Source organism: Paroedura picta, chromosome 6 (assembly GCF_049243985.1).
Source record: "Paroedura picta isolate Pp20150507F chromosome 6, Ppicta_v3.0, whole genome shotgun sequence".
Taxonomy (NCBI): Eukaryota; Metazoa; Chordata; class Lepidosauria; order Squamata; family Gekkonidae; genus Paroedura; species Paroedura picta.
The window spans coordinates 9914718-9931321 of NC_135374.1; the positions used below are offsets into that span (position 1 = coordinate 9914718).

General features: G+C 45.5%; 1 protein-coding gene across 2 annotated transcripts in view; it reads left to right on the forward strand.

Annotated features, from left to right (window-relative positions):
* TMEM135 (transmembrane protein 135) overlaps positions 1-16604 on the forward strand; it is a 203680-nt gene that overhangs the window by 77105 nt on the left and 109971 nt on the right. Inside the window, exon 5 of one of the 2 annotated variants that reach the window (XM_077341407.1) lies at positions 6569-6634. The exons of the other annotated variant lie outside the window; for it this stretch is intronic. Within the exon in view, the coding sequence (XP_077197522.1) occupies positions 6569-6634 (66 nt within the window). The remainder of the gene's footprint in view (positions 1-6568; positions 6635-16604) is intronic. 2 annotated transcript variants of the gene reach the window in all.

The following is a 16604-nucleotide window of genomic DNA, read 5'->3' on the forward strand; positions in this document are numbered from 1 at the left end:
TCTTCTTCACTGCCTCTGAAGATGAAAATTTGGTATGTTCATCATAGCTAGTTGTGGTTGATGAACCTTCCTTCCTTCCTTCCTTCCTTCCTTCCTTCCTTCCTTCCTTCCTTCCTTCCTTCCTTCCTTCCTTCCTTCCTTCCTTCCTTCCTTCCTTCCTTCCTTCCTTCCACCCTTTCTCCACTTTTTTTACCATCGAGAAACCCCTGAAAAATTCTTCAGGCTTTGAAAAACCCTGGAAGTGGTGCAATCATGCATAATATGGTTGAGAAGCATAGTTCTGGACACGCCCACCTGGGGCCCCTCCCCTTCCCACAACTTCCAGGCTCATCATTGGCCATTTGGGGGGTGATGGTGGTGGTGATGGATTGACCTGACCATAGATGGTCATATCACCCAATATATGTTAAACTAATTTATATATATATCAATTAACAATCCCCCATTCAGGAGACCCTTCTAGGCTGTCAAGAAACCCTGGTGGAGACAGCCTGATTTAACTATTCACTGAGTAAAGTTATATTAAGTTTTGTCCATCTTGATCCTGTTGCACATCATCTTCATTCGGTGACCTCAAGTTCTAGTATCCTTATAACAGAGTGAGGAAAGTGTGCTGGCTAATCGCTTGTTTTCACCATGCATAATTGTGTAAACATCTATGATATATACCCCTCCTTGTGTTTTTTCTAAACTATTAAGTTCTAGTCTCTTCAGCCTCTCCTTACAGCAGTGGTTCTCAACCTGGGGATTGGGATCCCTTTCGGGGTCGAATGACCCTTTCACAGGGCGCGCGGCAGAGCAAGCAACTTGGCCGGGGGGGGGGGTGGCATCCACACAACAGCCTTGCGGGGTAGATCGAGATAGAGCATTTGACTGTCTGGAGCAGCGGAAAAGAGCGAGATCGGCATGGTGGGACAAGAGGCAGAACTGAACGGAGAAACCCCGGAAAAACACAATTTATAGACAATCTTGAAAAGTGGATCTTGACGCCATGGGTCAGTTTTGGTTTAATTTCCATAAAAGAACCCTTGCATAATTTTATGGTTGGGGGTCACCCCAAGAGGAGGAACTGTATTAAAGGGTCACAGCATTAGAAATGTTGAGAACCACAGCCTTACAGGAAAGGTGCTCTAATATAGCTTCTTTTTCAGCTATATTCTTTTTGAGAGATTGTATTCCAGATGAGGTTGCACTAGAGTGCTATACAAGGACGTTACAGTATTGGCTGTTTAACATTCAGTCATTCCCAGATAATTCTTAGCATTTACTGTGTGTGGACACCAGTCTCTGGCTAGGATTTGAGGATAACCCCCCCCCCAACAATCTTTAACTGAATGTGGAAAATCCAGGTTCTTTTAAAGGTTTTAAATTCTCTGCAATTCCTTTTTTGTTGTTGTGCCAGTTTTTCACAGAACATTGTATTTTGAGCTTACTGATTTGACTGCCTGGAATAACATTCCGTACACTTGTTACATGGGGTCATTCCCTTGAGCCCAATCATTCATCCCTGCCATAGGCTAATCAACACCCATTTGGGTTAAGTAGACGCTCAGTCTGTTAAAGGACAAAGCCCTATTTAGTTGCGAAAGAAATGGCTTTGAATTTTTTAAAAAGTTCACATTGTTTATGGCGATCCCAAGGAAATTGCCTCCTGTGAAATAAAAAGTCCCTTTAACGTCAGTGAAGATATTATGGGTCTGTTTCGGACTGGGTTCTCCCCTCCCCGCCTCCCACCATGTACGTCTGTAGGTACACCAGGCTTTCTCAAGCAGATTTTCGAGGAACCCTGGGGTTTCTTGACTCCCGAATGAGTGGGGATTAAGTAATTTAGTTCGCATATTAAAATTGGCTAAACATTTATTGGGTGATATGACCATATATGGTCATGTCGGCCCATTTTTCCCTATCCCAAAATGGTCAATAATGGCCTGGACGGGGGTGGGAAGGCGTGGAAAGGGGCGGGGCCCTGGGTGGGTGTGTCTACAGCTCTGCTTCCCAATTATATTCTGCATGATGGCGCCACTTCTGCTGTTTCTCGAAGCCTGAAAAACATTTTCAGTGGTTTATTAATGGTACAAAAAGTCACAGAAGGCTGGTGTACACACACACACACACACACACACACATTTTGGTCTGCATGGCCAAGATGGCCAAGTTACGCTCTTATAAAGCAGGATTTCTTTGTGTTTCATCCTCATCTTCAAATCCCTTCATATGACAAGAACTGTAGAAAATGGAATAGAGTGACACTCCCATTCTTCACTTAATTGGCACATGCTTCTGCACGCAGGAAGAGCCTCTTGTGGCGCAGAGTGGTAAGGCAGCAGACATGCAATCTGAAAGCTCTGCCCATGAGGCTGGGAGTGCGATCCCAGCAGCCGGCTCAAGGTTGACTCAACCTTCCATCCTTCTGAGGTCGGTAAAATGAGTACCCAGCTTGCTGGGGGGGTAAACGGTAATGACTGGGGAAGGCACTGGCAAACCACCCCGTATTGAGTCTGCCATGAAAACGCTAGAGGGCGTCACCCCAAGGGTCAGACATGACCCGGTGCTTGCACAGGGGATACCTTGACCTTTACCTTTTATCTGCACGCAGGTGGCAGCTGATCTACTTTGCTCTGGTGCACCAGGATCAGCTTAAGGAAGGCTGGGGAACTGCTGCCCCATCAGCTGCTTCCTGCCTGGAGCCTTGTAACAGAAGGAGGACTGCTGAGAAAGGACCTCAATCGGTTATGAGCTGTCTGTTTAGTAGTCTGTTGAACCTCATCTGGGACGCCGCAACTGGGGCCAAGCTTAGCAACTTTCCCTTAGAGCAGGGGTAGTCAAACTGCGGCCCTCCAGATGTCCACGGACCACAATTCCCAGAAGCCCCTGCCAGCAAATGCTGGCAGGGGCTTCTGGGAATTGTAGTCCATGGACATCTGGAGGGCCGCAGTTTGACTACCCCTGCCTTAGAGGCACGGCAGAATGGAGAAATACTGTCTAACCTCAGGGACAGAAAGTAGCTCAAGTATTTGTGCGATTGTCCATCCAAGTCCTGAGAACGTTCACAGACCTGTAGCCGATGGCTTATGCCAGGGGTAGTCAAACTGCGGCCCTCCAGAAGTCCATGGACATCTGGAGGGCCGCAGTTTGACTACCTCTGGTTTACGCAGACACATTTAATGTGTTCTCTCTTGGCAATTCCACCTGAACTCCTATTGTGTTGTTTGTTTTATCTATGGAGGATCTTCTACCCATCTGCCCCACCCACGTCCCCAAAGTGTGATATGCTTATGTATGATACAGGTGTACCTTGCAAGAGGAAGAGAGTGTAGTTCCTGCTGCTGGATTTGGTGCTAGCTGGACTTTGTGTGCCAGAACACGGGGGCTTGTTGAGCCACACTGAAGCACCATATTCCACAGTTGTGTGTACAATCGCCAAAGCTGAGCCTCCAAGTGTTGTATCAGATCCACCCCAAGTTGTACTGCATCATTTTTGGAGAATGTTGTTTTGGGTGTGTATTTTTGCTGCGGCATCGGTAAGATGATGTTTATAGCTCTACGTCCTGTGTGTGGGGCAATGGCAAAGTCCCTAGGTGTAAGACTGTGTGTAATTCAGGTGCCGTTAAAGTAGACGTTCAGTTCACAGTTCGCAAGATTGTTATCGAGACAGAAACAGGAGCATCCTGTTTTTCCCTCCTGGACAGCCGCCTTTTATGGTAGTAGTCAGTCAAAATCTCGATTGGGAATGAAGGTGTAACAGCTAGGACTTCTCGACGATTTGTATGTATGTAGTGATTACAAAGGCGCAGAGTGGTAAGGCAGCAGACATGCTGTCTGAAAGCTCTGCCCATGAGGCTGGGAGTTCGATCCCAGCAGCCGGCTCAAGGTCGACTCAGCCTTCCATCCTTCCGAGGTCGGTAAAATGAGTACCCAGCTTGCTTGCTGGGGGGGTAAAGGGTAATGACTGGGGAAGGCACTGGCAAACCACCCCGTTTTGAGTCTGCCATGAAAACGCTGGAGGGCGTCACCCCAAGGGTCAGAAATGACCCGGTGCTTGCACAGGGGAGACCTTTACCTTTATTGATTACAATGTATTTAAAGCTGTAATGCTTCTGAAGTACGGACAAGGTTATGTTTGACTTAAATGGATCCCATAACAATAGACTGTCTCCTAGAAGCAAGCTAGCCATTGTTGGAAGAGCCTTGTTTCACATTTCCTTTCTTAGCGCTTGCACAGACTGTTTGATAAAGATGGTTTACATTGAAAAGTGTTGTGGATTAAAAACACGCACACACGTACGCTCACACACGTATGCACACACGGAAGGTTCCACAAAATCAAGGTCGGGTGCAGAATTCTAATCTGCACAGCAGACGTTTGCTACTAAAATATTAGGAAGGTATACCAAAGTGAAATGTATTCTGTTTTTTCGTTCGAGTTGTGTGTGAAGAATTGGCATTTATGCCTAGAGATTTGCATTCAGCTGTAAATGGTTTTTGAAACGCGTCAGTTGTTTGTTTGTTTATTTTTATTATATTTACATTTTTTTATTTTATTTGCATTAAAATTTATGCCCTGCCCTTTAATATTCTGAAAATTTGCATGCTGCCCTTTAATGATCTGAAAATGTGTATGCTGCCCTTTAATATTCTGAAATGCCATTGTCTTTCCTTTTTCTTTTCTTTTTAAGGGCCTTTATGCTAAAGGGATCTTTCTGCTAAACTTTCCAAAAATTCTTCCCCCTCCGTTATCAGGCTTCTTTTTAATGTCAGCACCGCCTCTCAAAAATACCTAATTACATTACCCCTTTAAATAGACAGCGGCCTCTATGTAGATTGGAAAGGAAACAAAACAGCGTAGGGACTTTGTGAGCAGAGCCCCAAATTCCTCTGAATGGGAAGATGTAAGTATAATCCTAATCTGTTTAGAAGCAGGCAACCCATGGGAGTGGCCATCCTACCAAGAAACGTCTGGTCCTGGATTCACAAATGCGGGCGAATCGCCGCCTTTCACTAAGGGAGCTTTGAGCAATTAGTTTTAGCTGTGCGGAAAACAAGTCTATTAAAAGAGATCTCTTACCGGTAGGAGAAGGAGGAAAGTCACACACCCCACCAGCTCTCAATGGAAACAAAGGGGGCTTAGCGGCATTGACAGAACACTTTCTTTGGCCAAAACATCCTTGAAACGTTGGTGGAAAGAGCCGATGAAAGGACTCGATTCTGAAGGCACACAAAAGGTTGCATGAGATTCTCACCCCCCTTTAATCTTCAAGAGGGTCTTGCGGTGGCATGGGCTAACCGTGGGTGGATGCGAGCTAATAAATGGAAGATTACGAGGAGGCAGTTGTCCTTCATTGGCAACAAATGCTAAAAGGACAAAGGGATTACAAATGTTCGCAGACCTACTGGGGCACCAAGGGGGTGGGGTGAAATTGAGGATATATGGACCCCCCTCCCCGTCAGCACCCTACTCTGACTTTTTTTTGTAAAGGAAAATAGTTCTCATAGCACCAACGTGGTGCCATTTTCAAAAGTTATCGACCTGATTCACCTGTCCCTTGTCCAGGGTTTGGAACAGGGGCGTTCGCTGGCAGGGGCTCATGGGAATTGTAGTCCATGGACATCTGGAGGGCCGCAGTTTGACGACTCCTGGTTCAGAATGAACGCATCTAGCATGCTTCTCTTATGGCAGAATGACTCTTTGTGTTGTGTAACTGCTTAGGTCTTGGCTAAATCAGAAACTTTCCTAAAAAGAAAATCAGAAACGAAAACCAGCAAGGACTCCCCTTCCCTGGAGGGTCCCTGTATCTCTGATTTTGTTCTGAACCAGTCCCATGGTATTAGTGGTGTTTAGGGGAAGAAAGGGGTTAATCAGTGTCTTTTTTCGCTTCAGAGACAGTAGTCGGGAAGGTCTGTGTTTATGATTTGCTTTATCAGAAACCTGTTAATACACGAGGCGATACAGAAGACAGAGCCTCCCGCTGCATAAGATAGCTGTAAAAATGTTAAAAGCCTTAACCCTTTTAGTGTAATGGGCTCCATTTTCTTTTTTAACAATCCGGGGTTTTTTGACAGGGTGTAACAGGAATTGTAATTTCTTTCCATTTGCCTGTTTTCATCTGCGGCAGGGGTAGTCAAACTGCGGCCCTCCAGATGTCCATGGACTACAATTCCCAGAAGCCCCTGCCAGCATTCGCTGGCAGGGGCTTCTGGGAATTGTAGTCCATGGACATCTGGAGGGCCGCAGTTTGACTACCCCTGATCTGCGGCATCGACTGTTAAGTGCAGAAATTTCCTTCCACCAGCCCTTCGGATTCCTTTGTAAGAACGGAACGTGGTGTTGGGTAATAACCTTATTCAACAACTTGGTAACATTTACTCAATTTACAGGCAGGAGCCAGTGTGTTTACTCATGAGTAATTTCTGCTGAGTTTTGCAGAACTCCTTCCTTGGCAAACATGTGTAAGAATGCTGAGTATACTGCGATTTATAGATTTTGGGGTTTCTTTTGGAGGGTAGGGTGAGAATCTGCCAAATGTGACTGCTCCGAGGTTTTATTTTTATTTATTTTTTTTGTATACAGGCTACAGAAACGCTATTTCGCATGGGGGTGTCGAGAGGAACAATTACTCCTTTAAGACACGGAGAAGTAAGACTCTACATTTTAATGCTTTTATGTGCGGTGGTTGGGTGCAAATCCCCCCCCCCCCCAAAATAATCTTGGATTAAAAAACACAGTTATCGAGAAATGTTTGGGGGTGGGGGGAATTTGAGAAATATATATATATTTGTAGACTGTATAAGGGGTAATATTACTGGTTTTGAATCTGGTTTGCTATCCCTGGTTGCTGTTATACAGGTACGGTCATCCTAGTATATTACTAGAATTGTAAGATTTTAAATGTTTTATCGTACAAGATTATTCCTCTTGTTGTAAACCACCCCAAGACCTTCTTGGAGAGGGACGGCCTAGAAATCCAGTGAATGAGTGAGTGAGTGAGTGAGTGAGTGAGTGAGTGAGTGAGTGAGTGAGTGAGTGAGTGAATGAATGAATGAATGAATGAATGGTCAGAGTCTACATCTAGAAGAAACTTGTGCATTCACTACTTGATGTTTAGGAGATTCATAGTGCCATTTGAGAACCATGAGTGTAACATAAACTTTTCTTCTTTCAAAACCTTCCTTTCCTTCATCCTTCTTCGTTTCAAAAAGGACATGGACAAAATGGAGAGGGTGCAGAGAAGTGATGAGGATGATCTGGGGCCTGGGGACCAAGTCCTATGAGGAAAGGCTGAAGGACTTGGGAATGTTCAACCTGGAGAAGAGGCGGTTGAAAGGGGACATGATAGCTCTCCTTGTAGGAGAGCAGGGAGCGGATCCTGTTGGCAGCAGAACCTCAGTAATGGGTTTAAACTTTGTATAGAGCAGTGCCGGCTAGATATCAGGAAAAAAAAATCACAGTCAGAACAGCCCAGCAGTGGAATTGGCTGCCTAAGGAAGTGGTGGGCTCCCCTCACTGGTGGTCTTTAAGCAATGGCTGAACAAATACTTTTCATGGATGCCTTAGGCCTGGGGTGTCCAAACTGTGCTTCTCCAGATGTCCATGGACTAAAATTCCCATGAGTCCCTGCCAATTGACCATGCTTGCAAGAGCTCATGGGAATTGTAGTCCATGGACATCTGAAGAGTCACAGTTTGGACACCCTAGGCCTAAAGCATCCATGAGAAGTATTTGTTCTTTAGGCTGATCCTGTATTGAACTGGAGGTTGGACTAGAAAGCCTACATAGTCCCTCCCAACACTATAATGATTCTTTTTTACCTCTGTTCAGGTGTGCTTTTGTGTCTGTTCACCTATGCAAAGCAGAGTTCGTAACATTATAGAGTTCAGTTAAAGCATTATGCCACCCAGCTTGAGGGAAGGGTTGCTAACACTCATGCCTACATCATGGAGCCCATTCTGTATGTTTTAAGACATTTATTTATTTTGTTGTTGTTGTTAGTTGTGAAGTCGTGTCCTACCCATCGCGACCCCGTGGACAATGATCCTCCAGTCCTTCCTGTCCTCTACCATTCCCCGGAGTCCATTTAAGTTTGCACCTACTGCTTCAGTGACTCCATCCAGCCACCTCATTCTCTGTCGTCCCCTTCTTCTTTTGCCCTCAATCGCTCCCAGCATTAGGCTTTTCTCCAGGGAGTCCTTCCTTTTCATGAAGTGGCCAAAGTATTTGAGTTTCATCTTCAGGATCTGGCCTTCTAAGGAGCAGGCAGGGCTGATCTCCTCTAGGACTGACCGGTTTGTTCACCTTGCAGTCCAAGGGACTCGCAAGAGTCTTCTCCAGCACCAGAGTTCAAAAGCCTCAATTCTTTGACGCTTGGCCATCCTTATGGTCCAACTTTCGCAGCCATACATTGCAACTGGGAATACCATAGCCATGACTAGATGCACTTTTGGGGGCAGGGTGATGTCTCTGCTTTTTAGGCTGCTGTCTAGATTTGCCATAGCTTTCCTCCCAGGAGCAAGCGTCTTTTAATTTATTTATTTCAACATTTTAATACTTCTTTTAGACATTTTTATACTTCCCTTCCAGGAAGCTCAGGGCGGTTTACATCCTGGCACAAACATACCATTACAATCTGAGTAAAAACAATGCAGTCTTAGCAACGTCGTCTGCAACCCTTTGCTGTATCCAGCTAGGCTTTTGTTCTATCTTCCTTACTCAGCTTTACTTCTACCTTTCCTCCAAACGTCTACTGGTCTTTAGGCATGAAGACAGGCTGAAAGATAGGTGGGGCGGTTGAATGGTGCCCCGACCAAAAATGCAATTGGAGTCAGAATGAACTTTTTTTTTTTTAAAGCTTTCAGTGAAATCCCAGCTGCTCACTGTCAACTCTGGAGCACCATTTTGACAGCCAAAGTCAAACAGGCTAGACGGATGGTTGTAAAAAATTGGAGGAGGTGCAGACTAGAAGGAGAGGCCTTGATCCGGTGCCTAATACCATGATAAGCTCTGTAAAAATGATAAAGGACGGGCTGTATCATACCACTGCCCTAAGCTAAGCTTACAGTCCTTCCCTGATTTTAAGCGGTCCTTCATCCAACGGAAGAGCCACTTGGCGGAGGAAAGCTCCTTTGAATTATTTCCTCCAACCTAAAAGTGAGATCCGCAGGGCCTGTAAAACGGAGCTCTTCCACTAGGTCTATGGTTAAGGTCAGTATGGCCAGGGAGATCCGTAGGGCGCCCCTTCCAGGACAGCGGCATGAGTGACGGTTTGCAAGCGACATCTGCACCCTCCTCCCTCCCACCCCTCTATGACATGTTCTTTTGGGGGGACTGAGAATAGCGAGGGTTTTGTTTTTTTGCCGTATCGTCTTCCTTCTGGTTTTGATTTATGATTGTCATTTTATGCCTGGAGTTTTAATGGGGTTTTATTCAGACCTATGTAAACCGCCATGAGCCGTCAGGGAGTGGTGGGTAATGAATGAATGAATGAATGAATGAATGAATGAATGAATGAATGAATGAATGAATGAATGAATAAGAAAGAGGTAAAGATATCCCCTGTGCAAGCACCGAGTCATGTCTGACCCTTGGGGTGACGCCAATACAGCCTAATAATTATTCAGATTTAATTTTCCCCCCTGCCAGTATGGTAAACGGTGGCTAAAATTGCAAAGCTGTGGGAGCAAAGCAAGACTGGAGTCTGAGCTAATTATAGATCTCTAAGTGACAGTATACTAAACATATTTAAAACAGATCCTATCTGCCCCCCCCCCCAAGAAATCATGAAGATTTGGCCTGTTTCCAAGACCAGATGGATTTGCGGTTCCTACCGCTGAATATTTGAGGGAAAATATCTCCCCTCACTTCCTGCTTGCAGGTTTTCTACACGCCAGGGGATTCATCTCCTCCGTCTCCCGGACTAGGAACACAATGTTTCTCATGTCAGCCTTTCCACGGGAGAAATCAGGCCTCTTTATGGCGAGAGCTGTCTTATTTGCTGTTTACATGTGGATTACGAAATTATTGACAGGGTTTTGGCCGGAGGTTTGGAAACGCCGTGGCCAAGCGTCACTCATCCAAGCTAGAAAGTTTCCCTGTTCGGCTGCATCCACAGGGTCATGAAAAATTGCCTTGGAACCAGTAATCGTCTTGAAGCTAACCGATCTCCGAGAAGGCAAATAGTATCAGGGGAGGTAATGAAACGTAAGAATATAATTAAGTTCAGGATTCAACTTACTTCTGTCGCCCTTGCTGAAGCCTTTCCATCAAAACTTATTTCTTGGAAAAGGCGTATTGGATCAGGGGCTATCCATTTCATCTCCTCGACGTTATGTAGACGCCTGGCTGTTTTTTGTATCCAGTAAAGATTTCATTAGACTTTTAACGTCATTTAAGAGGAATAGAAATTTACCTTAAGAGCCATGGGTTTTATTAAATTTTTTAAAAATTCTAATTACCCAGCCTTTCTGGGTCGTTTTTCATCATTATTTTTAAAGTTATAAATAAATCTTTTGAGTTTGGTTCGAGGAATGCCGCAAAGGGACTGTAGATTAGAAGATGCAGGGAGATTGGTCAAAAGTTCATACTTCTTGAAGCCCAGCAGCCTCCCAAGAAGCCCATTGAATCATAGAATCATAGAGTTGGAAGGGGCCATAGAGGCCATCTAGTCCAACCCCCTGCTCAACGCAGGATCAGCCCAAATTGAAGCCTTGAAGCCTTGTTTCATAACATCATTTCTTTTTTTTTTAATTCTGCCAGTTTATATCAGATTTATAGAAAGCTGGAAGTAGCAGTTTTTCTGGGCAAACTCAACTTTGTTCCTTTTGGACGTTGCCCGAACTTTCTCGAGAAAGTTCTTGGAGGAGGAATCACTTCTGTTTGCTTGTTGCTAAGCGACGTCCTCCTTAGTTATGAATCCCTGTGAATCCCATCAAGGCTCTAAATTTAAAGCTCCAAATCAGAATACAATCAATCAGTTCTTAAGTTCATGCAGCTTAATTGCCATTTGTAAGAACGTAGCCACGTCATCAGTTGTATCTGGATCCTGGTTGGAGAGAAGGAACTGTACCTTGTAGTTATCAGAGCAGCCACTATATTTAGGTAAAGGTAAAGGTATCCCCTGTGCAAGCACCGAGTCATGTCTGACCCTTGGGGTGACGCCCTCTAGCGTTTTCATGGCAGACACAATACGGGGTGGTTTGCCAGTGCCTTCCCCAGTCATTGCCGTTTACCCCCCCAGCAAGCTGGGGACTCATTTTACCGACCTCGGAAGGATGGAAGGCTGAGTCAACCTTGAGCCGGCTGCTGGGATTGAACTCCCAGCCTCATGAGCAAAGCTTTCAGGCGGCTGCCTTACCACTCTGCACCACAAGAGGCTAATATATTTAACCATATTTAACTAAGAGTAAAGAAGAAGAAGAAGAAGAGTTGGTTCTTATATGCCGCTTTTCCCTACCCGAAGGAGGCTCAAAGCGGCTTACAGTCGCCTTCCCATTCCTCTCCCCACAACAGACACCCTGTGGGGTGGGTGAGGCTGAGAGAGCGCTGATATCACTGCCCGGTCAGAGCAGTTTTATCAGTGCCGTGGCGAGCCCAAGGTCACCCAGCTGGTTGCATGTGGGGGAGCGCAGAATTGAACCTGGCATGCCAGATTAGAAGTCAGCACTCCTAACCACTACACCAAACTGGCTCTCTAAATCTAGAGCTCTCTAAATCTAGAGCTTCAGCCCGAATAGCATCGTATATGGGGCAGTGAAAAAACAACAACATGGTGTGTGGTTTCTGTAAAACCTTGTTTACATGGGCAGTGTCTCTGTATGTAAGGGATCTTCTGAAATCTCCCCGTCATAACTTCTGGTTTGTCATCGGATCACATGGAGCTTTAGCCGTAATATTATAAGACTTTCATGAAGAATGATGATGTTGTCTGTCTAGCCCAGGGGTAGTCGAACTGCAGCCCTCCAGATGTCCATGGACTACAATTCCCAGGAGCCCCTGCCAGCGAATAAACCTGCAGTTTATTAGCAGTGGGTGTGCAGAAAGAAAATTGGGATGTATAAGCTATCCGTATCCCCATAGAAGAGCGCATTCTGGCTGCGGGTAGGCATTGATGCTCGGTTGCTGTGGTAAGGAAGGATTTGTTTTCCCAAAACATTGTGACGCTATCCTCCTGATTCTTCCCAGCATCTCCCTTTTCTCTTAGGGCAAGTGGCCAGCTTGGTTTTCTAGGGCTGGCCTCACACACCTTTCTATCTCGGCCTAATGGGGTCAAAACTCATCTCTAAAAAATGCCAGCGTTTTCAACCTTTGGTTGAGCGGAACCTGGCCTGCCTCCAGGTTATCTACCAAAAGCCGAATTTTCAAGGTTCTCTCTCTCTTTCTCTCTCTCTCTCTCCTGCCTATCTATGCTCTAATGAATGCGCTAATAGCGTTACGATTTCTGCCCAGATCACGTTGCTTGCGGCGGCCAAACAACTGAGAGATGGCCAGGGTTGAAGTAATATCAGCGCAGCTGTCCGACAAGCCCTGTTTACTGCATAGTCCCTAGAGCAGGTAACTGGTGGTCTCAGGAACCTGTAAAATGTTCCATGATAGGATTAGCTCACTGAAACTCCAAACCTGTCAAACAGCCTGCTTGCTAGTTTTCAGAGAGAAACCTTAACCCACTATGAGTCTTGCAGTGTAATCTTAAGGCAGTTACTCTGGTCTAAAGCCATTGAAATCGATGGGCTTAGATCAGAATAATTCTATAGATGATTGACCGCCCTAAAGGTACAAGTGAATTGGGCTGCTTTGTCTTTCATTGTATTAGTATATTAATACAATGAAAAAATATGGTGGAGAGGAGAAGAATATAAACTTGAGCAAAAGGCAGGGTCTAAATCAGGGGTAGTCAAACTGCGGCCCTCCAGATGTCCATGGACTACAATTCCCAGGAGCCCTTGCCAGCATTCGCTGGCGAATGCTGACAAGGGCTCCTGGGAATTGTAGTCCATGGACATCTGGAGGGCCGCAGTTTGACTACCCCTGGTCTAAATGAAGGAAATAAATCTGGTTTCCAGCTGTGCAGATATCTTTTTGATGCAGAGATAAATTCACTTAAAAAACTCTATTATTTAACAGAAATTCCCCCTCCGTCCCCCTCAAAGCTATGCATGTTTCCCAAGTTATCCGGTGAAACTTGCCGGATGAACTTGGGAGGTTGTGATGAACAAAACTTTTCCTTAGGGTAGAGTTGTCGTTGTTGTTGTTAGGTGCAAAGTTGTGTCCGACCCATTGTGACCCCATGGACAATGATCCTCCAGGCCTTCCTGTCCTCTACCATTCCCCGGAGTCCATTTAAGTTTGCACCTACTGCTTCAGTGAATCCATCCAGCCACCTCATTCTCTGTCGTCCCCTTCTTCTTTTGCCCTCGATCACTCCCAGCATTAGGCTCTTCTCCAGGGAGTCCTTCCTTCTCATGAGGTGGCCAAAGTATTTGAGTTTCATCTTCAGGATCTGGCCTTCTAAGGAGCAGTCAGGGCTGATCTCCTCTAGGACTGACCGGTTTGTTCGCCTTGCAGTCCAAGGGACTCGCAAGAGTCTTCTCTGGTACCAGAGTTCAAAAGCCTCAATTCTTTGACGCTCGGCCTTCCTTATGGTCCTACTTTCGCAGCCATACATTGCAACTGGCAAGACCATAGCCTTGACTAGATACACTTTTGTGGGCAGGGTGATGTCTCTGCTTTTTAGGCTGCTGTCTAGATATGCCATAGCTTTCCTCCCCAGGAACAAGCGTCTTTTAATTTCTTTGCTGCAGTCCCCATCTGCAGTGATCTTGCAACCGAGGAAAATAAAATCTGTCACTACCTCCATTTCTTCCCCATCCATTTGCCAGGACCTTAGGGGATGAGGTGGATGCAAACCTAATAACCAGATGACAAAATCTAACGTACCGGCATGCCACTTGTTCCAGGGCATGGGATTAGACGTATGTAAACAGATCCGTAACCCTGATAGGTCTCTCTCGCATGCCAGAATATTTCTGGGGCTCAAGCCATTGTTTTAAACGAGGCGTATATCTGGCATAGGATCTCATTGTTGATGCAATTGAATTATTCTGCTGTCTTTTATGTTTAACTTTTGACTTAGCAGGGTTAGCCAGCTGTTTGTGTACCGCCAGAGACACGCAGTTTATTTCGACTGAAAGAGCAGTGAAAGTGAAGCTGATTGTGATTTAATTAATGTTTTTCTCAGCCCTCTGTCTGCCCCCCCCCCACTTCCCTGTCTCTGCCTTTCTCTCCCCCCCCCCTTTTTTTTTGGTATGGTTTCAGCTTGAGGGCATGCCCAGCCCAGTCACAGGCAAAGGGAAAACGAGGATGTGATCCTAGATATCTGAGCTCCTCACCCCTCTCCTTCCTATCACAAAGATGTCATTATTATCGTGGGTTCAAAAGTTCTGTTCTCACGGATGAGCTTGATCTTCTCCAGTTTCCACCCAAGTTCTCTGAAATGCCTTTCTTGCCCGTCACGTTAATTAGTGGAGCAGATAGCAAAGGTCCATTTTAAAGTTAATTCCCACCCCCCCTCTTTTGTTACCTACATTTAATTCTTGCCGTTATCGCCGTGCATCAGCAAAGGCTGGTTTAGAAAGCACTTGGGAGCCCCCCCCCCATTTTCAGAAATTGATTAAATTGAGATTAAATTATGGGCCCCGTCTCAAATGTTCACTTTTTGTGTGTGCATGGAAACCCGAGCCCTGTAAAGATTCCCTGGAATGCTTGATCCGAGTGTGAGAAATAATGCTTTTTCTAGAAATCCGGAATCCCGGTAACTCTGCTGACACGAAGGCTTGAAGAATTTTCACTCTTGACAAAATGAAGATTAACTGCAAGTTAATACTGTGGAATTTCCCCTCTGATTGCATCATGAGGGCCGATGAGAACGCCAGCCGATTCACGTTGGTTTACGTGCCGGGTTTTGTTCATTTCGCCAACTGCAGGCACGCCCCGAACCGGCGAGATTTCATTGTCGTACATGATTAATCCTAGAGTCAGATAATTTACAGTTCTCTTACAATTTGTAAGAGAACTGTAAATTAAATTTGTAGAAGAGCCTGTAAATTTGTAGAAGAGCCTCTTGTGGCGCAGAGTGGTAAGGCAGCGATATGCTGTCTGAATCTGTCTGCCCATGAGGTTGGGAGTTCAATCCCAGCAGCCGGCTCAAGGTTGACTCAGCCTTCCATCCTTCCGAGGTCGGTAAAATGAGTACCCAGCTTGCTGGGGGGTGAACGGTAATGACTGGGGAAGGCACTGGCAAACCACCCCGTATTGAGTCTGCCAAGAAAACGCTAGAGGGCGTCACCCCAAGGGTCAGACATGACTCGGTGCTTGCACAGGGGATACCTTTACCTTTACCTTACAATTTGTAAATGGGTCTATATCAGTCTCTATCCCTGTAAAAGGGCAAAGTTTGAATCTAGTAGCACCTCAGAGATCAAGAAGATTTCCCAGGGCATGACCTTTTGAGAGTCAAAAATTCTCTTTGTCCAATATTTGTGATCCTCAAACGTTTATACCCGGGGAAATCTTCTTGGTTTTAAGGTGTGGTGTATTTAAATTTTGCTCTTCTGCTGTAGGCCAGCATGACTGCCCTCTTTAATCTATGCATGTGCAGTGATGTATCGCAAAAGTCAACCTTCAAGGCCATATGCAGTCCAGTGTATCTCAAGGACCACCTATGTGAATACGGCCCCCCCCCAAAGGACATTATGTTCTGCCACCTGATCCGTGGCCCTAAAGAAGTACATCTGGTCCTAGCCCCAGCGTGGTGGAATGAACTCCCAAGTGAGATCAGGGTCCTGTAGGAACTTCCAACAGTTCCGCTGGACCTGTAAAACAGAGCTCTTCCACCAAGCCTTTGGTTGAGGCCGGTGCAGATATAATCGAGGAAACATGGGCCTTCCCCTAAACACACACTCCCTATTCCCATTGTTCCATTAGGAACTACTCTGATAAACAGTGGGCAACCATTGGTGGTCGAGGTATTAATCTTAGTTTTATTGGTAGTTAGGTTTCATATTATGTTTTTACTGTCTTAATGTACTTCAAATTGTATTTATAATTGTCTCGTGAGCTGCCCCGAGACCACAAGTGAGAGGTGGAATAATGATGATGATGATATAAGCTTAAAGGGAGATTTTTAAGTGAAGGAGGAGAGGGTTGAATCCTGCTAGTTTGTTCCACTGGGGGAGGTACTTTCCTGGGGTGGAAGATGCCTTCTCTGATGTCCTCCACCAGAGGAACTTGTCCCTGGTTACTGAAACAGACCTGTGGGATCCAAAATCCAAACCAAATCCAAAAAAAACAAAGACCAAAACTGAGAAGTGGGAACTGAGCTGCATCTCCCATCACTTTCTTGTGAGTCACCACAGCTTCTTGTGTTACCAGAAGCAACAGCAGTGAAAGAGAGGACAGGGCTTTTTTCCGAAGTGACATCTATTCCCAGCTGCATGACTTTTTATCTGTGTGAGTCCTGAAACTCTTGGTAAAGGTAAAGGTATCCTCTGTGCAAGCACCGGGTCATGTCTGACCCTTGGGATGACGCCCTCCAGCGTTTTCATGGCAGACTCAATAC